Consider the following 25,331-nt stretch of genomic DNA (forward strand, 5'->3'; position numbering starts at 1 on the left):
AGCAGGTCAGGAAGCAGGAGCTGATGCAGAGGCCATGGAGGGATGTTTCTTACTGGCTTGCTTCCCCTGGCTTGCTCAGCCTGCTCTCTCTCTTTTTTTTTAAAGATTTATTTATTTATTTATTGTTATATGTAAGTACACTGTAGCTGTCTTCAGACACACCATCTGATTTCATTACGGATGGTTGTGAGCCACCATGTGGTTGCTGGGATTTGAACTCAGGACCTTCGGAAGAGCAGTTAGTGTTCTTACCCTCTGAGCCTTCTCTCCAGCCCCATCAGCCTGCTCTCTTATAGAACCCAAGAGCACCAGCCCAGGGATGGCACCACCCACAAGGAGCCCTCCCCACTTGATCACTAATTGAGAAAATGCCCCATGCTGGATCTCATGGAGGTACTTCCCCAACTGAAGCTCCTTTCTCTGTGATAACTCCAGCCTGTGTCAAGTTGACACACAAAACCAGCTAGTATAGCTGGCAAGCTGACCAATTCAGCTTCCACCCAGGCCCACCCAACATGTATCCCATATGAACTCCCAGAGCATGGGAAGGGATGGGCCTACAGATCCAACACTAGGCTCTTCATGACACAGCCAGCGACAGGCTATCTGAAAGGAGCCCAGTATTGATAGCAGAGCAGAAGCCAGATGCCTTTAGTCAGACCAATGATTCACTGCCACATTTGCAGGTAAAGCTATTTGAGCAAAAGAGTATACTGTGTGATTTACACCATGGCATACCACATGGCACACCACAGCTTTCATGGTGAAATATTTTTGTTGTTTTTATTCTGGTTTTTGTTTTATTTTTGGGGGGAAATTACAAGTTCAGAAGGCAGATATGGAGGGAGGGATGAGGAGATGAGTCAGATTGGGGTGCAGGATGTAAAAATCAATAAAATGGTTTTGTTTTGTTTTCTTGGGGGTTTTTTTGGTTTTTTTGGATTTGGTTTTTTCAAGACAGGGTTTCTCTGTATAGCCCTGGCTGTCCTGGAACTCACTCTGTAGACCAGGCTGGCCTTGAACTCAGAAATCTGCCTGCCTCTGCCTCCTAGAGTGCTGGGATTACAGACGTGCGCCACCACCGCCCGGCTAATAAAATGTTTTTTAAAATGCCACTTGAGCTGGGTGATGGTGGTGTACTTATTTAATCCCAGAACTCGGGAGGCAGCAGGCAGAGCTCTGAGTTTGAGGCTAGCATGGTCTACAAAGTGAGTTTCAGGACAGCCAGGGCTGTTACACAGAGAAACCCTGTCTTGAAAAACAAAATAACAAACAAAACAAAAAAATTCTAAGTGTTAATTAAGCAACAGGACTGAGACTGCAAAGCAAACACCAGTAGACAGATTTGCCTGTCAGCAATAAGTCAGATGCCAGTGACTTGTAGAAAGAGTCAGACAGTGAGTAAATTACTGGAATAACAACTGGGCTATACAAACCTGAGGGACATCCCAGTCATGATGTGCAAGCTGTGACCCACACCTAGAGGGCTGGAGGATGTGTGGGAAGGAGATGAAAGGGAGACCAGTGGACTGTGGTGCTGTCTTCTGCTCTGCTGCCTGATGCTGAGATTAGTTCTAGGGGCACAACTGAGCCTTGCAGTGGGTAGAAGACACATACTTTCAAGTAAGGAAGAGCTTGGACTGTTTTAGAATGTTTTACAACATTCTTGGCCTTTCATAGTTGACATGGGAACCTCTATAACATAAAAGTTAAGTGGTAATTAGTCCATATTTGTCAGCACGTGACCTGCTTGCTCTGTGTTCTTTTTCCATCTTTCCTGCTCAGTACCCGAAGGACCCAGGTCATTGACGATGAATCAGATTACTTTGCCAGTGATTCTAACCAGTGGCTCTCCAAAGTTGAGCGAGAAATGCTGCAGAAACGAGAGGAGGAGCTCAGAGAACTCCGACATGCCTCCCGACTTTCTAAGAAAGTGACCATCGACTTTGCAGGGCGGAAGATCCTAGAAGATGGAAATCCACTAGCAGAGTATCACAGCAGGTGAGCAGGAGGCCGCTGGTGGGCTTGGAGAACAGGAGCAGTCTGACTGGAAAGGATTCCCTCTACAGATCTGCTGTTTTGTATATTAGAAAAACAATAATGGCCCCATGTATAAAGCTCTTACACAAACTTTAGGGCTGGAGTTGCATATCCTCACCAGCTGTGTGAAGCCATTGTGCAGTATCACATGTCTGTCGTCCCATTACTCCTATGGCAGCCAAGGAGACAGAGATAGAATTCCCAAACTCTCAGGCCAGTTAACCTGATGAGTGCAATGGCAAACAGCAAAGAAAACCTGTCTCAACCAGAGTGGAAGATAAAGATCAACACCTAAGGCTGTATCCCACTCTGAAGTATAGACACATACTTCAGACATGACCATCCCCACTTCCACATACACAGATACATGTATTCATCTCATATGAACACATTATACAGGAAGGAAGGGAGGGAGAGAGAGAGGAAAGAGAGAGAGAGAGAGAGAGAGAGAGAGAGAGAGAGAGATCTCCCTGTTATCTACACTATAAGATACAGTGAAAGGAGGAACTGAGTCCCAAAAGTTACCCTCTGACCTCTACACATATCATGACACACACATGCCCACACTCTCACATATAACACACACCCCCCAAAATAGGAGCTGGAGAGATGGTTCAGCAGTTAAAAGCACTGGCTGTTCTTCCAGAGTGCCAGGATTCAATCTCCAGCATCCATATCAACTCCAAGGATCTGACACCGACATACAGACATATATGTAGGCAAAACACCAATTCACATGAAATAAAAATAAATAATTTTTAAAAATTAAAAAAAAAGAAAGAAAAAAATATTTTTTTTTTCCGAGACAGGGTTTCTCTGTGTAGCCCTGGCTGTCCTGGAACTCACTCTGTAGACCAGGCTGGCCTCGAACTCAGAGATCCGCCTGCCTCTGCCTCCCAGAGTGCTGGGATTACAGGCGTGTGCCACCACCGCCCGGCACAAGAAAAATTTTTAAAGGAAAAACAAAAAGTTTAAAATATTTGGTCATGATGACATGCAACAATTTGTTCTTTTTTTTTCTTCTGAGTTTTGAAATTAATACATTGAAAAATGAATTTCTTCATTTTGGAATATGGTATTAAGATAGTTTGTAATTATTGATTTGAAAGTTATTTAAATGATGTCATTCTACGACTCTTTGTAAGAAATCTTTCTGGGGCTAGAGAGATAACTGATCAGTTAAGAGCACTGACTGCTCTTCCAGAGCTCCTGAGTTCCCGGCAACCATGTGTTAGCTCACAACCATCTGTAATGGGATCTGATGCCTCTTCTGGAGTTTTTTGAAGAGACAGCTATAGTGTACTCATATACATAAAATAAATAAATAATCCCCCCCCCCAAAAAAAAAAAGAAAGAAAAAAAAAAGGAAAGATCTCTCAATCCTCCCAAGTTTTGTACTTTCTTTTTTTTCTTGGTTTTTTGGATTTGGTTTTTTCGAGACAGGGTTTCTCTGTATAGATCTGGCTGTCCTGGAACTCACTCGGTAGACCAGGCTGGCCTCGAACTCAGAAATCCACCTGCCTCTGCCTCCCAGAGTGCTGGGATTACAGGCGTGCACCACCACTGCCTGGCAGTTTTGTACTTTTAAAAGAGTTATTATCGTTGGTGGTGCACGCCTATAATCCCAGCACTCTGGGAAGCAGAGGCAGGTGGATTTCTGAGTTCGAGGCCAGCCTGGTCTACCGAGTGAGTTCCAGGACAGCCAGGGGTATACAGAGAAACCCTGTCTCGAGAAAAAAAAAAGAAGATTTATTATTTTTTAAATTTTACATGCATGCACACTTGGTGTCTGTAGGGGTTAGAAGGACATTTGATCCCCTACAGCTAGAGTTAACATTTGTCACCTCCATTAGGTGCTGGGAACTAGGCCACATCATGTGTAAAGGCAGAGTGTGCTCTTCCGCTTTGTGTCACCTGTCAGGCTCTGCTGGTGTCTGAGACCATGTTTCACAGGGTAACTCAGCTCAGCCTGGCTGGGACCTTACTATGTAGTCTTGGCTGGGTTTAACTTACATAGATCCTCCTGCCTTGGCTTTTAAAGTGTTAAGATTACAGGTGTGGCCGGGTAGTGGTGGCATATGCCTTTAATCCCAGTGCTTGGGAGGCAGAGGCAGGCCGATTTCTGAGTTCGAGGCCAGCCTGGTCTAGAGTGAGTTCCAACACAGTCAGGGCTATACAGAGAAACCCTGATTCGAAAAAACAAAAAAGCAAAAAACAAAACAAAACAAAAATTACAGGTATGTAAGACCATGCTCAGTTTTGGTTTTGTTGGGGTTTGGGAGTTTTATTAGGTTTTTTTTTGTTGTTGTTGTCTTTTGTTTGCTTGTTTTTTGGGGTTTTTTGTTTTTTGTTTTGTTTTTTTGTTTTTTTTTTTTTGCTTTGTTTTGTTTTTTGACATGGCCTCATATAGTCTAGGCCACATCTCTAGACCACTTATTAATAATCTTTCACTTTTAACACTTCTTGAGCCAGACTGTCATAATCTACATCATCCTCAGCATCACTGTCTTCCACATCCTTATCAGGATGGTTCGTCCAGGAAGCCCCATTGAAAACATTCAACCATTCTTCTAGTCCAAAGTCCCATTGTCTTCCATATTTCTTTGACAAACAGTACCATCAGGCCTGTCGCAGCAATACCCATCTCCTGATACCAACTTTTTTTTATTCATTTTCTTTCTTTCTTTTTGGTTTTAAAGATTTATTTATTTTATGTATATGAGTACACTGTAGTTGTCTTCAGACACACCAGAAGAGGGCATCAGATCCCATTACAGATGGCTGTGAGCTACCATGTGGTTGTTGGAAATTGAACTTAGGACCTTTGGAAGAGCAGCCAGTGCTCTTAACTGCTAAGCTATCTCTCCAGCCCCCTGGTACCAACTTCTGTCTTAGTTACTATTCTATTTCTGTGACGAAGCGCCATGACCACAGCAACTCTTTTATTTTATTTTTTTTTGGTTATTCGAGACGGGGTGTCTCTATGTAGCCCTGGCTGTCCTGGAACTCACTCTGTAGACCAGGCTGGCCTCGAACTCAGAAATCCACCTGCCTCTGCCTCCCAAGTGCTGGGATTAAAGGCATGCACCACCACTGCCCGGCAGCAACTCTTATAATAAAAGAAAGCATTTAGTTTGATGCCTGCTCACAGTTTCAGAAGCAAGGATAGAGTTCAGGTTAGGATGGATGAGTAGAAAGGGAACTCTTCAGTAAGCAGAATAACTATGATTACTTTCGTAGATGAGTTGCTGTGAATCTTCTTTTCTGGGTCATTTTATTGCTAGTCACCTTTTCTTGGCATTTTATTGATCTTGTTAAAGAGATGAATGGGTAGTGTGTCCTACCTGTTCCCCTTAGTGTTCTTGGTACAAAGATAAAGAAGGTGGGATTGGGAACAGAAAATGTTGTCCATCTCTACAAATAAAACTTCCAATTCCAATTTTTATTACTACTAAAAGATTTCGTTTGCTAAGTTTGGACCCTCTAAGTATAGAGGGTTACCAATTATTGCTTCCTTTTGGTTTGTTCCCACAGACTAGATGAGACAATACAAGCTATTGCCAATGGAACTTTGAACCAGTCAGTGATCACATTGGATAGATCTTCTGAAGAGCCTTTGGGAGTTCTGGTAAACCCTAACATGTACCAGGCCCCTCCTCAGGTTAGTGAATATATCCTCTAACTGATGAGACATTTTTGACCCCAAATAGTTCTCCTTACAAATGTGTCTGTTTCATCGTTGGCTAAGATCAAGTACAAATGTGTCTGTTTCATAGGCCTTAGATACCAAGTTCCTCTCAACATGGCAGTCAAGCATTTGGGAGGCAGAGGCAGAGTTTGAGGCTATGGTGGTCTACGGAGAGAGTTCCAGGACCATCAGGGCTACACTGAGAAACTGTCTTGGAAAAAAAGCAAATACACAATCAAACAAAGCTCCCTGAGCATTGGCACAAACCTGTAATCCCATCATTTGGGAGGTGGCAGCAAGAAAATAAGGAATTCAAGGTCATTCTCTGCCACATACCAAGTTCAAGACAAGCCTGGGTTACATGAAATATTTTCTCAAAAAAGGAAAAAAGATGCTTATGTGATTTCTGTTTACTGCATTAATCACTTTGGTTTTCTTTCCTTAGGTTCACAAAACTCTGTTTCTGTTTTATTGTGTTCTTTCCTATGTAGTGGGTCGACAACACTGGCTCAGCCCCACAGAAGAAGGCTTCACTCTCAGCAGGACCAAGACTAGAGCTCAGTTTACATCAGCACCAGCTACGAATCCAGGACCAAGAATTCCAGGAAGGCTTCGATGGTGGCTGGTGTCTGTCTATGCATCAGCCCTGGGCTTCTCTGCTTGTCAGAGGGATTAAAAGGTAAGAATTGAAAGTCAAAGTTTAGCCAGGCAGTGGTGGTGCACTCCTGTAATCCCAGCCATCTGGGAGGCAGAGGCAGGCGGATTTCTGAGTTCGAGGCCAGCCTGGTCTACAGAGTGAGTTCCAGGACAGCCAGCGCTATACAGAGAAACCCTTTCTCGAAAAAACCAAATCCAAAAAACAAAACAAACAAACAAACAAACAAAAAAGAAAGTCAAAGTCTTAAGAGTGATATACATTTGATTTAGAATTATAGATTGCTGCTCATTTGTACCAGTCTACTGGTAACTTATGATAGGAGGATTGTGAGTTGTAGTCCAGCCTGGTGTACATTAGCAAAATATATCTCAATAAAGAAAAGAGAGCTTTAAAGATGGCTCAGCTGGCAAAAGCACTTTCTATACACACATGATGGCCTGAGTTCAGTAAGGAGAGAACCAGCTCCTAAAGTTATTCTCTAACCTTCATGCCTGTGACATGGCTGTGCAGCTTACACTCACATACTCATCACACATCTCATACACACACACACACACACACACACACAGAGTAAGGAAATACAGCTAAAACACATACGCATATTTACAAACTTACCTGGGGCTAGAGAGATGGATCAGCAGTTAAGAACAGTTCTTGAGCCACATGCCTGTAATCCCAGCACTCTGAGAGGCAGAGGCAGGCAGATTTCTGAATTCGAGGCCAGCCTGGTCTACAGAATGAGTTCCAGGACAGCCAGGGCTACACGGAGAAACCCTGTCTCAAGAAAAAAAAAAAAAAAAGAACAGTTCTTACCCTTGTCGAGACCTAGCACCCACATGATGGCTTACAACTATTCTTACTTCCCGTTATTAGGGGATTCCCCTGCCTTCTTCTGGCTTCTGCAGATGCCAGGCACATTAGCACACATACATAATGCAGGCAAAACATTCATGACATACAGTAAAATAAACCTCTTTTTAAAATTTGGTGATAGGTTCTTTTTTTGTGTGTTGGTTAGTTGGTTTTGTTTGTTTTGTTTTAGATTTTTTATTCAGTTTTAGTTTTTAAGACTCGTTTTGCTGTTTTTAATTATCTTTTAAAAGTTCAACCAACAAAATTGTAAATTTTTTTTTGGCTGAATAGCTTTAAAAAAAAACAAAATGTAAGTATGGTGACACATATGTGTAATCTCAGCTGTTCAGGAGTCTGTCAAAAGAATCATGAATTTGACGAGGTCATCTCAGTAAGATTCCTCCTCAGAATGAATACTAAAATCAAGGCTTGAAGTGTAGCTCAGTAGTAGGATGCTTGCCCAATGTTCAGAAGGCTCTAGATTGACTCTTAGTACTGTGGAAGAGAAAGAGGGAAAAGACTTATAAAAGCTAGAATACCGGTGGCTTTCATCTTTGGAAGAAAGTCTTTTGGAAAAACTCTTGACTTTGTTTATTTTTAATATATTGTTCAGCAATCTTCATACTTCCATCATTTGGAATGTGAAGTTTTGTTTGGTAAATCCAGAGCCTTACACACACTGAAAAAGTCTTCTACTATTGTCCTGCAATCCAGGATCATCTGTTGATAGTGGTTTTTATTTATTTTGTTTTGTTTTGTTTTGTTTTCCAGTGCTAAGTGTCAAATTCAAGAGCTTGTCTGTGCTAGATAAGCACTGTACCACTGAGTACATTCCTAGCCCAGCCAGTCTTTGAGAAGGTAGTTCAGACTAACCTCAAACTTCTCAAAATCCTCCTTTGGCCTCTTGAAAGTGGTATTAAAAGCATGTACCACTATACTCCAGTCCAAGGTTTATTGTGTTTCTTCTTAATTCATATTTTTATTTTTAAAGATTCATTTAATTTATTCAAGTACACTGTAGCTGTCCTCAGACACACCAGAAGAGGGCATCAGATCCCATTACAGATGGCTGTGAGTCATCATGTGTTTGCTGGGAATTGAACTCAGGACCTCTGGAAGAGCAGTCAGTGCTCTTAACTACTAAACCATCTCTCCAGCGCCTTAATTCCTGTATTAAATTCTCATTTTATTCACTTGTATACATGGAAATATAAGATTGTAAAGTGAAAAACAATAGCTAGAAAAAGACCATATATACTCTCACTCCCTAGAAACAAGTATTAACTATTAGCTGCTGTTAGTGCTTGGGATTTTTTTTTTTTTTTTTTTTTTTTGACACACAGTTTGTCTGGAACTCACTTCTCACTACTAAGTAGACCAAACTGGGCTCAAACTTGAATTCATAGAGATCTGCCTGCCTCTGCCTCCTCAGTGCTGGGATTAAAGGCGTGTGCCTGGTCTAGAATGTTTCTTTCTGTTGGTTCTCCTATGTGAATAATTACATAGTGAGATCATGTTATATATTTTTGTTTGGGTTTTTCATTTCATTATTATATCAGATGCTTATTTTTCTCTTACCTCCTAGAATTTTATATGCTTATATGTGTGTATGTATCCTAAGCTATATATAAAATAGGATTTTAGTTTCTAAAGAAGCAGCTGTGTAGCCCAGCCCAGCACTTTACAGTTAACAAGTGCAGACAGTGAGGCAGGCAAAGGTATGCTAGACTGCTCTGAATTACAAAGCTAGACTTCTCGTTTTCAAAGTACTCATGCTCTGGACTGCTTGGGCTTCAGTCCTTTCTCTACTTGATGGAAAGAAAATATATCGTCACTTAGACATAATCATTTGTACCGCACAGGTTTTGCTGTTAACTGCCATTTCCTTCCTTCCTTCCTAAGGCGCATCAGCTGCTCACCGGAAGGTCATGCTTTCCTGCTTTGGCTCTGTTGCTTCACAGGCCATGTGTGCAGTGCTGTACTTGTTAGTACCACGGAACATGACTCACTTCTCCAGGACAGCTGAGCCTTCCATGTCTGCCCTTATTCTCTTCACATTTGATTTCTTCTTTTTCCAAAGTAGGAGATGAAGCAGCATGCTCTCCTTGGCTTCTGGAGTCAGAATGCTTTTGTTTCTTCCTCTTCTTTAGGTTCTGTGTTTGTTACTCATCTTTTCTCACTGAAAAGAACAGGATGAGAAGCATCTATCACATGATCATTAACCCTACAGAAATCAGTGGGTAGTACTTCACACTTGTGGGACCATTTTTTTTTCTGCAAGTCTTCAAGTTATTTGGCCAGAGGGAACCATGCATTTGTTCATTCCCCATACTGGATACCTACAGTGTATCTGACATTCTTTTAATTCACCTATATTGAAAAACTAAGAATTTGAAAAGTTCACAGCCCTTTTTCCTGTTATAAGGATGTGATGGTGGTAAAGGAACTTTTTACCAAGACTAGCAAACTGAGTTTGATCTCCAGAACCCACATGGTAGAAGAACAGAACCAACTCCCCAGAATTATCCTCTGACTTCCATACGTGTGCATCTATATATGCACCTAAGTAAATAAATGTATGTCAAAAATGGAGGGCTATATAAATAGATCAGTGGCTAAGATCATTTCTGTACTTCCAGATGACCCACGATAGGATCTCAGAACAAATGACAGATGACTCAGAACCCTCTGTTGACTCTGACACCTTTTGGGCTCTGAGAACGTATGTAGCATATATACACATATACATACAGACATACATATAGGATCTAGGATCTCATTAGATATGTCTGCCTTGCTTAGAACTCACTATGTAGACTAGTGATGCCTCAATTCACAGATAATCACCTGTTTCTGTCAAATGCTGGGGTTAATGGTATGTGCCACATCACCTGGCCCCTGACAACCACCTCCTGCCAATTATCTTCTAGCATCCATTGGCATGCTATGCTTCATATGTGCTCTCCCTACAAATAAATGCAAAACTTAATTACAAATGTAGATTATAGAAGTCCCAAGACAAGTGACAGTTCCCCGTTTGAGTTAGAGCAATCAGGTGGCTAGTAGGAGTTGATGGTGATGACAGGAAAGGTATTGACAGGTCAACTAAGGGAAGGTCATCTTTGAGGCATCTTCTTTAGGTCTCTTGATCCAGTTGGATAATTTGCTGTAGTATTTGCTGTATATTATGAAATCTTCAAGGAAACTAGAATTTAGATCTTTCTCATTGAATTTGTATTTAAGGGTGGAGGGCAGATCCTGGTATACTCCTCACAGAGGAAGACTTTGGATAGCAGCCACAGGCAAAAGACCTTCCCCTCAAGAAGTCTCAGAACTCCAGGCTACCTATCGTCTTCTTCGTGGGAAAGGTAACAACCACACATATACTTGATTTTGTCTCAATTTATGGAGAGAAGTCCTTAATGCTCACTTCTTCTATTTCCTTCTGCCTTTTTTTCCTTTCTTTCTTGGGTTAAATAGACTTTTAAACCTTACATTTGTTCATTAGTTTGAGTTTGAGACAGGGTCTTTCAGTATGGCCTAGCTACTCTGGAACTCATTATGTAGTTGAGGCTAACCTCAAACTCAAGGCAGGTTTTTTTCTGCATTAGCCTCCCAAGTGATAGATTAAAAGGTGTGAGCCTCCACACTCAGCTTCTTAGTCTGCTGAGTAGCTAATCATAGACAGCTATTGACAAGCATTAATTTCATTAAAAATGCAATGCTGAGTGTAGTGGGCATACCAGCACTTGGGAGATTGAAGCAGGTAGATTTCTCTAAATTTGAGGCCCACCTGATCCTCATGAGTTCCAGGCTAGCCCCTTTACTACATAGTGAGGCCCTGTGTCAAAAAATAATTAAATTAGGAATTAGAAAATGAAAAGAAGTATTTCTCAAACCAAAAATCAATCTTTGAGGAATTTTATAAATCTTAATCATTTTCCCTAAAACACTGTATTTCTTGTTCTAGTTTTATTTCTCTGTCTGTGATAAAATTCCCTAACCTAACTCAACTTAAAGGAGAGAGAGTTTGCTTTAGCTCACAATTCCAGGTTTCAGTCCATCATTTCAGGAATGTCACAGTGGCAGGACTTTGAAGCAAGTGCTCCTGTCATTCGTATCCAAGTCTGGAGCACATAGCCAAGTGCTCCACTGCTTGCCCCTCAGTTCATCTCCACTCTCACCCCTCTGAACTCTATATAATAGAGCTTCTTGCAGTGGACCGGGGCTTCCTACATCAGTTTATGAACCACACACAGCGCCACACACATTCCCACAGGCCAACCTAATGTTAACGACCTCTTTCTCACTGAGACTCTTCCTCCGTGATTGTAGGTTGTGTTGAGAGTTAAAACTAACCATCACACCACCAAACTCTAATCTGACTATACTAGAATTAATTTGTTCAGAATTAACTGATAGATTCCTTGAGCCTTGATGGTAAATGGAGGGTTTTTCTATAGTAAAAGCTACCAAGTTTAGCATATAGATAGTAAACTAAGCTAGTCACTTGTTAGGTTCTCATTAAAATATAAGCCGTTGTGCCATATAAAAACTTCCATGTTTTCCTTTGCTTCTACAAATAGATGAAGGAAAGTGTTACATGTTCAAAATTGAAAGCAGATTCTTAAGTTTCAGGGTCACAGAGAAGAGATTTATCTAGTCCTTTTGTTGTTTTCTGTTCAGATGTGGAATTTCCAAATGACTATCCATCAGGTTGTCTTCTGGGCTGTGTGGACCTTATTGATTGCTTGTCCCAGAAACAATTTCAGGAGCAGGTGCGTATTGAGTTCTTGTGGGCAGATGCTTGCTTTCTGTTTTAACTGGCTCTAGGTCCTCCTAACAGACTGAAAACAGTAAGGTGCTAGTAATTTAAACATGAGAAGAAAGGACTGACACACACCCTCTTCAGGCATAACTCAGGCTTGCTTCAAATTCACAGTCCTGCCTTCAAGGGGAGAGTGCTGTATTGAACCCTGCAGTGTTCTGTTTTCAGCCATGTCCCAGGATGAACTGGAACTATGTATAGCCCTTGAATTCTTGATTACCCTCTTGCCTCTGCCTCTTGAGTTCTGAGATTTCAGGCATGTAACCACCACCCCTGCTAAATATTATTTATATTTATATTTGGAAATATTTTAACAAATGTATAATGGTGCAAAGAATAGGATTAGGTCAGGAACGGAAGTACTTAGAGATGGCTTGGCCTCCAGTGTATAGAGAAGTGACACACATCCACTTCTGGGGGAAAAGCTGCAATCAAAGTCCAAAGAAATGAAGTGTAAGGTCTCCATCAACTTTGCTTTTAGGTTGGACCTGATGGCACATACCCGGAGTGAGAGAGGCAGGCAGCTTTCTGTCAGTTAGAGGCCAGCCTGCTCTACACAGTAAGTGTCAGATCAGCCAGGGCTGTGTAGTGAGGCTCTTAAAAAAACAAAACAAAGCAAAGCAAAACAAATATGCTTGTGTTTTTAAAATGAAGACACCCTAAAGTACTATTTTGAGTGGACAGTAAGCATGGATACTCTGTTTTGGCTTATTCTGAAGCATTTCTTCCAGACTATTGAACTCAGTAGACAGTATGTTTGAACTTAGTTTGATTTGCACCATGTTGGGAGACATGTGTGTACAAATGAACATATATATGTATTAAAAAATTTTTTAAATCTCTAAACATTAAATTGACATGACTCAGAACATACTGTTGAACAGTAGAGGGCACCAAAGAACTTTAATTTCATTAGCAAATGCTTCAAATGTAGAGTTTGTTTGGGCTCAGACTGGCAGGACTCCAAAACAGCCAAATCCATCCTTGAAGCTGAAAAAGTCTACAATTTCCCATTTCTTTGAGCAGTTAATTTAAGCATTAGGGCTTCCACTAATGTGCATGCAACTTAATTTTTCTCAGTAAATTCATTTGCCCAGACATTCTCCTGACTGTGCTGGATAAACCCCAGGCTCACTGCATCCTACTTACACTCTCCAGCACAGGGCTCTCCCAGCCTCCCAGAGAGCTCAGGTTCTCTTTCTTTTTCGAGACAAGATCTTACTATGTAGCTCTGGCTGTCCTGAAACTTACTGTGTAGACCCGTTTAGCCTTGAACTCAGAGCTCTACCTGATTCTGCCTCCCTAGTGCTGAGATTAAAGTCATGTACCATTATGTCCAGATCCTGAATGGTTTTTGTTTTGTTTTAATTTACTGTTTTTTAGCTATTCAACCCCCTCAATGATTTCCTTACAAATTATAGCCAGCAGTTCTTATCTTCCTAGATTTCTTTATATTTTCATCAGTTTGTTTTTTGTTTTTGTTTGGTTTTGCTTTTGGGTTTGATTTTTGAGACAGGTGTCCCTATATAACCCAAGGTGGTCTTGCAATCTTCCTGCTTCAACTTTACAAGTCTAGGATTATTTTTTTAGAGGTGTTTGTTTTATTTATTTTTATTTTATGTGTATGAATGAGTGTTCCCTGCTTGTATGCATGTTCACCACATATAGAAAGTACCCACAGAAGGCAGAAGAGGCCTTGGATCCAGGAATCCAGTGGCCACTACCATACCTAGCCTAGCTTTCATTTTGCTTGTTTTTTCTTCTTTTCTTCCTCTTCTCAAGATAGGGTCACATATGCTGGGATTTCCAAGTATGTGCTACCAAATTCTATTTGTTTTGTTTTGTTTTGTTTTTTAACACTGGGTCTCTCATAGCATAAGAGACCAAACTCCATCCCTAGCTGTAGATGATCTGATCCTCCTGCCTCAGCCTCCCAGAGGCAGTTATTAAAGCCATGCTGCCAACACCCAGAACTGTCAGCAGTTTTCTCAGCATTGCCTCCTCAGTCTCTTCTGGATCCTCATCTGTGTGGTGCATGCATTTCAGTGGGATAACTGGCTCCTACTCTTTACTTACTTATATAGTGCTTACTATATAATCTATTCCTGGACAAAGCCTTGGAAACATGGAGGCTTTCATCTCCATGCTCTAGACCTATTCTTCTGCTTCCTTTCTACCCTTAGTTTGTTTTACTGTCATGCTCCTCCTTTCTGCCATGAAAATAAGTAATTAGTTTTCTCTTTGCTATGCTACAATACCTGACAGAAACTACCTTAAGGGATAGGATGATGGTATCAGAGGACACTGTGGGAAAGGCATAGCAGGTAATGTCCAGTTCTCAGTAGCAGGAACTTGAACCTGCTGCTTCCCATAGCAGATCGTGAGGCAGAGAAATAGGAACCACAGTTAGAGTCTTGACCTTCAGTGATCCCTATTCACCATCTATCGCCTCACAACCTCCCAGCAGTAGCTTGGGACCACATGACCAAGCACATGAACGTATAAGAAATATTTTTAAAATTCAGACCATAACATTGAAAATTGTATTCTTAATATAGTATTAAGGAATATGAGGAGAGTTGCTCTCATTAGAAATCTAATTAACAACTCTTGTTTTCTCAAGGATATTGACTTTTGATTTACCGTATTGAGGTCGCTGAGGACAAAATGTAGAATGCCATAATCCTCCACATGTTCCCTTATGGAGGTCTTGGCAGCCCTCCTTATGCACTGCTCTTAAGTATGCGGTGAACTTAGACCAAAATGTGAGGAGTTAGTCCAAAATAGTCTCATGAACATTGAAGTCTCATACCCTTTTCCCATTGCCATCAGCTTTTCTGTGACTTTATTATTATTTGTTTGAGAGTATCACATGACTATATTCAGAGTAGATATTAGACTAATCTTACTTGCTTTTATTTGAGACAGGGCTTCACTATATATCACTGGCTGGTCTGGAACTCTCTGTAGCTTTGAACTGACAGGTATATCTCTCTCTCTCTCTCTCTGCCTGCTCCCCAGGGCTTCGATTAAAAGCATGCACCACCAATCTCTGGCGTAATTTTTTTTAATCATGTATATGTGTGTGTGTACATAGCAGTATGTACCCATGAGTTATGAAGCCAGAGGTGTCAGAATTTCCAGAAATTGAAGTTATAGGCAGTTGTGAGCCACCTAACTTGCGTAGTAGGAGACAAACTTAGATCCTCTGGAAGAGCAGGAAGCTCTTTTAACCATTGAACCATCTTTCTATTCCAAAGGATCGTGTTACTTTTCTTTTTTTTAATCTGTCTGCATATATGCCTGTACACCAGAAGAAGGTACCAGATCTCACTTTACATGTTGGTGAGCCACCATGTAGTTGTTGGGAATTGAATCAGGACCTCTGGAAGAGCAGTCAGTGCTCCCCATCTTGAAGCTATATTACCAGTGCAGATCTTGTCACTGCACCCCGCCCCAGAAGAGCTGGTGTTACAGGGGCTTTTGTGTTTGGCTTCACCTGAACTTTAGGGCTTCACACTCAGGTCCTCATCTTTCGGCAGCAACTGCTTCACCATGGAGACATCTCAGGATTTGATTTATGGTGCTGCAGCCAGTCTGTTGCTACTTTGTGGGTTCTTGTTTCTTCTCCCCTTCCCCACCCCGTTTCTTCCACCCTTTCAATCACCTAACCCCAGATAAGAGAGAGAAAACAAATAGAGAGGAAAAGACAGAGATCCCTGAATAAAGTCAGGGGTCGACAAGATCATTAAACTTCTTCCAGCTGATTAGAGACATTTAGTTCCTTGGGGCAAGTTTGATCTTTGCTGTCAGAATATCTAATTTCTTTTTGTTTCTTCTTTACACATGAATACTTAACAGACTATGACCAACCAACAACCCACCATGTCTCTTGAGGCCCTAGCAGTTATATACCCTCTGAAAAGTTCCCAGAATTGTCACACAATTGCAGATTCTATCTGTAGCTGGTGAAATCACACTCCTGCTAGAGCACGAGGGAAATCATAGTCAGGTAGTATGGACAAACTGAAGCAGCTCTGTATCCCGCACCTGGGATTAAAATGAAGACTTGTTATTTTTTTAACGAAATCAAAGTTCTCACTTCATGGTACTATAGACTAAACCTTGGGCCTCGCTTTTTCTAGGCAAATGTTCTACTATTCCTAACCTAATTCTTGGTATTATGGGGTAATCTTCCTATTCTAGGAGTTCACAAAGTACTTCATGTAGATATTCCCTAAAATTAGTGCACATCTATGAAACATCTTTGGGTTAAACAGATTTGTTTACTATAGAGCCTTTAATATGCAAGTATCAATTAAAGCTCTCCAAGAAATAGATAATAGGGTATAGAGTTCCTAAACATTTTTCTCCCTGAAGTGGTATTAGCAATCGCACCCAGGGCCTTGTGCATACTAGGCAAACGGTCTACCACTGAGTTACTTTCCTCTCCCCTTCTACATACATCCATTGCCTGTTTACATACTACAGAGCTGCAGTCCTGGCATGCACAATTTAGAATGTACATGCCAGGCTTTCTTTTATCCTCTCTAAGTTCAGTTTATTGAGAAAGAACCATCCAGAAAACAGTTTCTGCCCCATATCTTCAGCATCTCAGCATCCATTCTTATCAACCAACTGAAGTCCATTTTCCTTGGGAAACCGTGCAGCTGCCACCCTTTTTTTTCTCAGCTGACACTAACTTCCTATGTGACTTGGACCACATTCTTCAGCTTTCTGTGGCTAACATTTTCCTTCCACGAAGAAACTGGGTAATTTATTTCTGACATCACATTCTTGCCCTATCTTTAATAAATTAAATATATTACATTGACCATTTCGTTCTCTTAAAAGAATAAGAACAGAGGGCTGGGGAGATGGCTCAGAGGTTAAGAGCACTGACTGCTCTTCCAGAGGTCCCGGCAACCTCATAGTGGCTCACAACCACCTATAATGGGCTCTCATGCCCTCTTCTGGCCTGCAGGCATACAATGCAGAGCATACACCACACATAAAATCCCTGAATAAATATTTAAAAGAATAAGAACAGAAAGATTTGTTTCATAGTTATAAAAATCACCATACGATGGTGGTATGCACTTTTAATCCCAGTACTTTGGAAGCCAAGGCAGGTGGCTCTCTGAGTTTGAGGCCAGTCTGTTCTACAGTTCAAGTTCTAGGACAGCTAGGGAAACCCTGTCTTGTAACGACACCCCCCCCCCAAAAAACCCAAAAAAACAAAAAAGTAAAATCAAGTGCATTACATTGTAAGTGCCCTTTAAAAAGTATGTGCTGAACAGGCTTAAGAACTTATCTTCCTTTTATCTTTTAAAGCCAGTTTATCCAGCATGTCTAATTTGTGTCAGAAAAAAAAATCTCACTAGACCCTCAACCCTCCTCTGACTAATGTCAGGGGATGAACCTTACAGGGAAGAAATACAGAGAAAGGGCTGCATGCCGACTGACAGGGAGATAGGTAGATGAGAGCCATCTTTTCCAAGCATCTCCTGGGTTCCCCTGGAAGGAGCCCCTGCTGTCTGTCATCGTTTTATCTGCCAGCAGCAGATGTAAGCTCTCAAGAGCAGCAGGAGGATGCTGGCTGCGACAATGCATCAAGGCTGGGGTTTGTAACCTCAATAGCCAGGCAGTTAAAACTGTTTCTAACAAAGACATTTTGATTGCCAAATCCATAACCATTAGCAGCTGTGGTTGTGAGCAGTTCTCCAGACCTAACAAGATTTCAGCTGTAGAGTTGACTTGGTGCCCTTTGTTTTTACAGGTCTGTGTTGTTTGTGCTATTTATATCCCTGCCTTCAAAAGAAATTCAGATTTGTCTGAAATCTCCAAGGTCATTGATTATTCTATTTCTTTCCAACAGAATCCATTTCTCTTGTGCCAGCTTTCTGACTATTAGTCTATTTGATGCTAAGGCTTTTGTAACAGACCAGATCCTATCTTCAAGGAATTATTCTGAGAAAGATTCTGTTGGGTCCCCCTATCCAGTAATTGACACCAAGAGTAGAATTGCAGTCCTCTTAGCAAGAAGAATATGACTTCTTCCATCTTCTTTAAGAGCATCAAAGCACCAGGCTGGCATGCTTTTAATCCCAGCACTCAGCAAGGGAGGTAGAAGAAGTGGATCTTGTGAGTTGGATACCAGCCTGGTGCACAGAGCTAGTTCTTTCTAGGACAGCCAGAGCTATACAGAGAAACCTTGTTCTGAAACAAACAAAACAAAAACCAACCAAACAAAAACCCTATAACTATCTAAGCAGCATAGATGTTAGAAAGACTGCAGAAGCCACTTTGTGTGGAAACTGTGAGCTTCTGTCACTGATGGATCTTCTGAATCTGAGAAGAAAAGACCTAGAACATGAACGAAGTAATGGTCAAGGTTCAAACCAAGCCTTGGCCTTGAAAATGCCAAGTTTTTACATTCTGTTTTTAAATCTGTGAAGAAATCAGGGAGAAGTGGTTCTTTCTAATACTCAGGAGTCTGAGGCAGGAATTGTACTACATTCCATACTTTCCTGAGCTACATAATGAGTTCAGGTCGAGATGGGCTACATAGTCTTATACTAACGTGTGTGTGTGTATGTGTGTGTCTGTATGTGTGTATGTGTATATGTATATGATTCATATATATAATATATGAATAAAGTCTGTGAGGGAATAGGGGTATGACTCAGTGACAGAGGACTCATTTAGTATATATGATTGGACATCTAGCCTTGAAAAACAAGTCAAACTGTTCTGTCAGTTTGTAACGTCTAATGCAAAATTTGCCTGTACATATACCTGGGAATATTTTTAAGAGAACTTGAGGGCTGTTATCTAAGACCCAACAAAGAGGGAAATTGTCATTAACAACCTCCAAGCACAGTTTGCTTCAATGAGAGAATTTATGTCAGAATGTTTAGGAAGACTAGAACATTCATTAGAGTTTGTAATAGTGAGAACATACTATTGTTATTGTTGCTTGCAATTTGAGTATCAAGTATCCACTTGAAAATGGTTTAAGGAATAACTGTGTGTGTGTGTGTGTGTTTATGCTTTAAAATGAGAAAACATTCCACTTAATATTATGCAGAGAAATAAGGAATAGTACCACTTTTAAGGGGAGGTTGTTCTGTTTTTTGTTTTGTTTTGTTTGGGTTTTGTTTTTTTGTTTTTTAATTTTGGTTTTTTTGAGACAGGGTTTCTCTGTATAGCCCTGGCTGTTCTGGAACTCACTCTGTAGACTAGGCTATCCTTTGTAGACCGCCCGGGGGTTGTTCTGTTTTTTGAGAATGGGTCTTTCTCTGTCTGGCCTGGAGCTCACTATAAACCAGGCTGGTCTTGTACTCCCAGAGACCTGCCTGCCTCTGCCTCCCAAGTGCTGGGATTAAAAAACATGTCCCTCTTATCTAGCAGTGCTACTTTTAAAAACATTAGTTTATTTTTATTTTATGTACATTGGTGTTTTGTGTACATGTATGTCTGTGTGAGGGAGTCAGATCCCCTGGGACTGGAGTCACAGACAGCTATGAACGGTCATGTGGGTACTGGGAATTGAACAGCCAGTTCTCTGAACCACTGAGCCATCTCTGGAGCCCCAGTGCTACTTTTTTTAAAATGCTCTATGTGATAAATTCTGTATGAGTAGGTACTGCTTGATGCCTGTGGTATCATGCAGAGGCCATCAATCTCCCTGGAGCTGGAGTTACAGATGGTTGTGAGCCACCATGTGGTGCTGGGAATGGAGCCTGGTTCCATCTCCAGCCCAGGAATCATGCTTTTCTTGAGACAGGGTTTCTCTGTGTAGCTTTGACTGCCCCAGAGGCTGTATTCAGTGGTACAGTGCTCATACAGCATACTTACTGGGTTTACGCCAAAAACCACAGCATGTGAGTAAAGAGGAAGCAGCCGTAGATAGGAGTGGAAAGTAGCTTGCCCAGGATGATGGAGCACTGAGGGAAGGACTGCTTCTCTAGTGAGATGGGAAATGTGGAGGAGTGCTTTGAAAGTTTTTATGATGCAATAAGGTGATAAGAACCCTGCCTAAGGAAAACTCATTGAACAAATCAAGGTTTAGGAGATGGGAGCTGCTTGACCTAGGACTTGTGGCCTCACTGTCTGGCAATCTGTTCAAGACATCTCGGTTTGTCATCTAGTCTTCTGTGTTGCCTAAGTGACAAATTTATTCTCAATTTTTATTATATAACCACGTAGTCAATAAGTACTAATGAAACAAGAGAAAAGAACTAAATATTAATTGTTATATAACAAGCACTGGGATGAAGACTACACCCAGAGTGTTAAGGTAATGTCCCATCCCTCAGGATGTCAGGCTTGTTGGTTGGTGGGATTGACATGGTCTCTTGTAGGTCTGATGGCCTCCTACTTGCTATTTAGCCAAAGCTGCCCATGAATTTCTTATCCTCTTGCTTCCACTTTCTGATGTTGGGACATTTGAATCCATGCCTGACTTTGCTGTGTTGCTCAGGCTATTTCTGTGTTAACCTCTAGAGTTTTAGGATCATCAGCCGCTTTAAAGGAAAATGTAAATGAGAACTACTTTTAAAAGTATTATTTATTTATTCTTTTTGTTTTGTTTTATTTCAAGACAGGGTTTCTCTGTATAGCCCTGGCTGTCCTGGAACTCACTCTGTAGACCAGCCTGGCCTCGAACTCAGAAATCCGCCTGCCTCTGCCTCCCAGAGTGCTGGGATTACAGGTGTGCACCACCACCGCCCAGCTTATTTATTTATTCTTTAATAGTTTCATACACATATAAAATACATCTTTCTGGGTGTTGGTGGTACCTGCCTGTCATCCCAGAAGTAGGAGGCAGAGGCAGATGAATCTCTGTGGGTCTGAGGCCAGCCTGGTCTACAGAGAGAGTTCCAGGACAGCCTGGACTACACAGAGAAACAAAAACAAATAAACAAACAGGTCTTGCTTATAGCTACTCCTAACAGCTGTGGTGTTTGTCAGAGGGGCAGTTGCTGTCTGGGCGCCCTTTTTCTTTAGACTCCTGTGCTTGTGGCTGCCATCTTTATCAGACACTGTCTTTCTGTGCATCATCACCTCAATCTTGTAGTCAGTTTCAGCTAACTAGATTTCAGAGCCTGATTCATATGTTATCTAGTTGTGCCCCTACCCCCCCCCCCCGAAAAACATATGTTCTTGTGAGTTGTTTTCTCTTTTTTTCATTTATTTACTTACTTTACATCCCATTATCAGTTCCCCTTCTCCTCCCAGCCCCCCATACACAGCTCTTCCCTCATTCCCTCCTCCTCTTCTTTGAGAAGAGGGAGATCCCTGGGTATCATCCCATCCTGGCTCATCAAATCACTGCAGGACAAGGTGCATCCTCTCCCACTGAGGCCAGACAAGGCAGTCCAGTTAGGGGAACGGGTTCTACAGGCAGGCAACAGAGTCAGGAACAGCCCCTGCTCCAGTTGTTGGGGGACCTGCATGAAGACCAAGCTGTGCTCAGCTACATATGTGGGGGTAGGGGAATGAATTGTTTCTTAAGTGTTTGCTTTTGCTATTTGTCATCAGGAGACAGGAAAAATATTTTATAAGTCATAGGCTAGAGATAATGCTTGGATAGCATGCGCAAGGCTCTGTTTCAGTTACCACCACTACACACACAGACATGGGAACACATGTGCGCTCTCGCTCTCTCTCTCTCTCTCACACGCACACACACACACACAGTGTGATGTGTATATATACAATTCTCCTTGGCATCTGTTGGGAAGAGTGATGTTATTAAGGAGTTACTGATTGTTTTAGCACAAGGATGAAGTGGGGCCTTGCCAAGTTGGACAGAAATTTTTATTTGGCTCTAAATCAATAGCAGTTGCCAAAAGGTACTAACCTTTATCCTCTCTGTTTGGAAAATGACAAAAGAAATGTTTTCTAAATGACTAGTGAACATTTTCCCCTGGGAGGAGAAGAAATAGCTGTTTGGCAGTTAAATTACCTGTTGTGTTAGACAGCTATGAAAGTTAGGAGGCATGAAAGAGAGGTAGGCTCACCTCTACTGCTCCTCAGGCTGGGACTCATGATAGAAGTCTCTATAGACCAAAACAAAAGCACCTGCCAGAATCTGTGGCCAAATTTGGATTGTTCCTTAATTGTAAAGCTCATATTTCCTGCCCTGTTTATTATGCTCTGTCAGTGACCCTTTACTTAGCATCTAAACTGGATGTGACATTAGAGCTTATTTGTGCTCTTCATCACCCTCGAGACTTGATTCTTGCTGAGCCTGCTGCATTTGCTTCTTTGTAAATCTCAGACCAAAGATACAAAGCCTTTTTTCCCCTGCACAGTGTTGTGCATTGACCCAAGGGTGTTGTGCATGCTGATTGATCACCTTTGAGCTATATCCCAGCCTTACTTATACATTATTTTAATACCGTCTCAGTAAGTTTCCCAGGCTCTCTTTGAACTCTCTCTGTAGCCCAGGCAGGCCTTGAATTTGTGCTTGCCTGCCTCAACCTTCCCAGAAGCTGGGATTAGAGACCCACATTACCAGGGCCAACTAAGTATCACTTAGTGTGTAATCTAGTCTTTAGTGTCCAGACCTCAAGGGCTATCTATTCTTTGGACATACACGACTTATCCTAATGGACTTCTCTTTAGTGTATGTGATGAGGGCCAGTAATCACGCCCCTTATAGATAGGCCTCCTTCTGTGGCTGCTTTGTTCCTCATTTCTGTTTCTTGTGAACACTCTCAAGTTCAGTGGAAGTTGTGGTAAAAGGTCCATGATCCCAGCTAATGGGAAGGTATCAACAGTATTCAACAACTATTCATTGATTGCCTAATGTATGTTGTGTCTGGTCCTAGCAGAGAGACGGGCAGAGGACGTCTGATTTCTTCCTCTGTCAATCTCCTTACTTTCTGAGACCATTTCCCATTGAACTTGAAGATTCCCATTCTTGAGCCCTGTTTCGTTCACAGCAGATGCTCTTAGGCACTGAACCCTCTCCGAGCCCTCCCTCCAGGGGTGGGTGTGGGAATGTCTGCCCTTTTGAAGCTTTCATCTTAGTAAAGGGAAGCAAAAATATAAATAATTTATATGTTATCAGATCACGGTAAGTACTAAGGAAAAAGATAAGGTAGGAAAGAAGTTCAAAGTGCTAAATTTATAGGGTAATTGGTGTTGTGATTTCCTTTTGTTTTCATTATTTATTTTTGTTGGTGCTGGTTATTGAGCCAGAGCCTTGTGCATACTTGGCAAGCACTCAACCGCTGATTTTTAAATAGCAGGGTTGGGAGAGATGTCAGAATTGACATTTGAATGAAGTCCTGAAGGAAGAACAAGATGAAGCCATGTAATAGGTGTGATCATAAAAAGAGAAAGAAATGTGAGGTAAGTATGGGGGAAGGGGTGCCTCAGCAGGCCCATGCTGGGGCATCCTTTCCCCCTCAGGGACCAGACACAGGACAGTAGAGTATAGAATAGAGTTTGTTCAGGGCATGGGGAGGGAAGTTAAGAGGGTAGTAGAGGTGGAGAAAGGGAGAGAGAGGGAGAGAGTAGAGAAGTAGAGGCCAGCCATGACCATGTGGAGAGAGGGGGGAAGGGAATGGGGAGACAGGGGGAGCAAGAGGAGAGAGTGAGGGAGAGGGAGAGGGAGGAAGAGAGAGGGAGGGAGGAAGAGAGGGAGGAGGAGCCAAGCATCCCTTTTTATAGTGGGCCAGGCAACTGTGGGGGTGGAGTCCAGACAGAGTACCAACAATAGGGCTTTAAAACATTGTAGGAAGCTTTGGGTCACAGCCCCTCCTCCTTTTGGGGATATGAAAGTGAATGTGGGATTTAGAGAAATTTAGCAATATAAAAGCTTTCTGGACATGAAAATGCCAAAAATTAATTCAAATTCACATGAATATAGCTATTTTTGGCAGACCTCACTAGTGGCTGTATCAAATAAGTTCCTGTAGCCTTGGTACACAGTTTGCATTGTGCTTGTCATACTACACAAGACTAACCCATGGTGCCTGGATCTTCTTTACGTAGACATGAGACTGTTCTCTTCTGAATTGCAGTGTTCTTACTAGCCACATGAAATGTTTTTTTCTGTTTTGGAAACACTTTAACTATGGAAAATAAAAACCTTGTTTTTCTACCATTATTTCTCAGCACATAAATATCAAATTAGTGTATCTTTAGATTATGTTTAAATATTCATTCTATTGCTTGTTTGAGTTGTTATCTTGAGTTTCACAGAACATTAGAGAAATTTTATTTATTTTTTTATATTTGATTTTTTAGAGGTTTATTTATTTATGAGTACAGTGTATATCATCAGACACACCAGAAGAGGGTGTCGGATCACATTACAGATGGTTATAAGGCTCCATTGCTGGGAATTGAACTCAGGACCTCTGGAAAGCAGTCAGTGCTCTTAACCTCTGAGCCATTTCTCCAGCCCCTGAGAAATATTTTTTAAATGTTTGTTTATACATGAGTATGTCATGTGTGTGCAGGTGACTATAGAGGCCAGAAGGGGGCATCAGACCTCCTGAAGCTGGAGTTACAGGCAGTTGAGCTGCCTGATATTGGTGCTGGATACAGATTCTAGTCCTCTGAAAGAGCAAAAGGTACCCTTCATCCCCTAACCAAGCTCTCTGGCTCCTAACTTTAATTTTTAAATTTGTCTTTTTATTGTGTTAAACCTTATATAAGATAGACTTTTCCATCAGGCAGTGGTGGCACATGCCTTTAATTCCAGCACTTGGGAGACAGAGGCAGTCAGATTTCTGAGTTCGAGGCCAGCCTGGTCTACAGAGTGAGTTAGTTCCAGGACAGCCGGACTATACAGAGAAATCATGTCTTGAAAAACAAAACAAAGATAGACTTTTCCATTTTAAGCACATTTATGTGTTATGGTTCAGTGACATTAAAGTATACTCATAATGGAGTATAATTACCATCACTGTCTAGAATTCTAACCACCAACTGGCACCTATTAAATTATTACTTGTTCCCTCTCCCCTCTCAGTCCCTGATATAAATACTATTTCACTTTTTGTGTTGGGGGAAAGGGGGTTGGTTTTTTGAGAAAGGGTCTCACTATGTAGCTCTGGCTGTCCTAGAACTCACTGTCTTAGACCAGGCTGGCCTCAAACTTGAAGAGATCACTTGCTTTCCTAGTGCTAGAATTAAACTATGCCCAGCTATTTATTTTCATTTTTTAAAATGTTTCTTTTCTTTTTAAAATTCTGATTTTACATTCATGTACCACCTATGTACAGGGTTCAGGATGTCTG

The 25,331-nt window shown here is 41.5% G+C and overlaps 1 protein-coding gene across 5 annotated transcripts in view; it reads left to right on the forward strand.

The window, feature by feature from the left end:
* The window catches only part of Trip4 (thyroid hormone receptor interactor 4), a 57,619-nt gene that overhangs the window by 20,946 nt on the left and 11,342 nt on the right, over positions 1-25,331 (forward strand). For 3 of the 5 annotated variants that reach the window (XM_052187990.1, XM_052187989.1, XM_052187993.1), the window contains 5 exons: positions 1,786-2,001; positions 5,575-5,701; positions 6,220-6,407; positions 10,482-10,606; positions 11,925-12,016. In XM_052187990.1, the coding sequence (XP_052043950.1) occupies positions 1,786-2,001; positions 5,575-5,701; positions 6,220-6,407; positions 10,482-10,606; positions 11,925-12,016 (748 nt within the window). Of the gene's footprint in view, positions 1-1,785; positions 2,002-5,574; positions 5,702-6,219; positions 6,408-10,481; positions 10,607-11,924; positions 12,017-23,327; positions 23,434-25,331 lie in introns of those variants that run through there. The other 2 variants (XR_007978785.1, XM_052187991.1) reach the window with 2 other exon arrangements.

This window comes from Apodemus sylvaticus, chromosome 7 (genome assembly GCF_947179515.1).
Source record: "Apodemus sylvaticus chromosome 7, mApoSyl1.1, whole genome shotgun sequence".
NCBI classification, from domain to species: Eukaryota; Metazoa; Chordata; class Mammalia; order Rodentia; family Muridae; genus Apodemus; species Apodemus sylvaticus.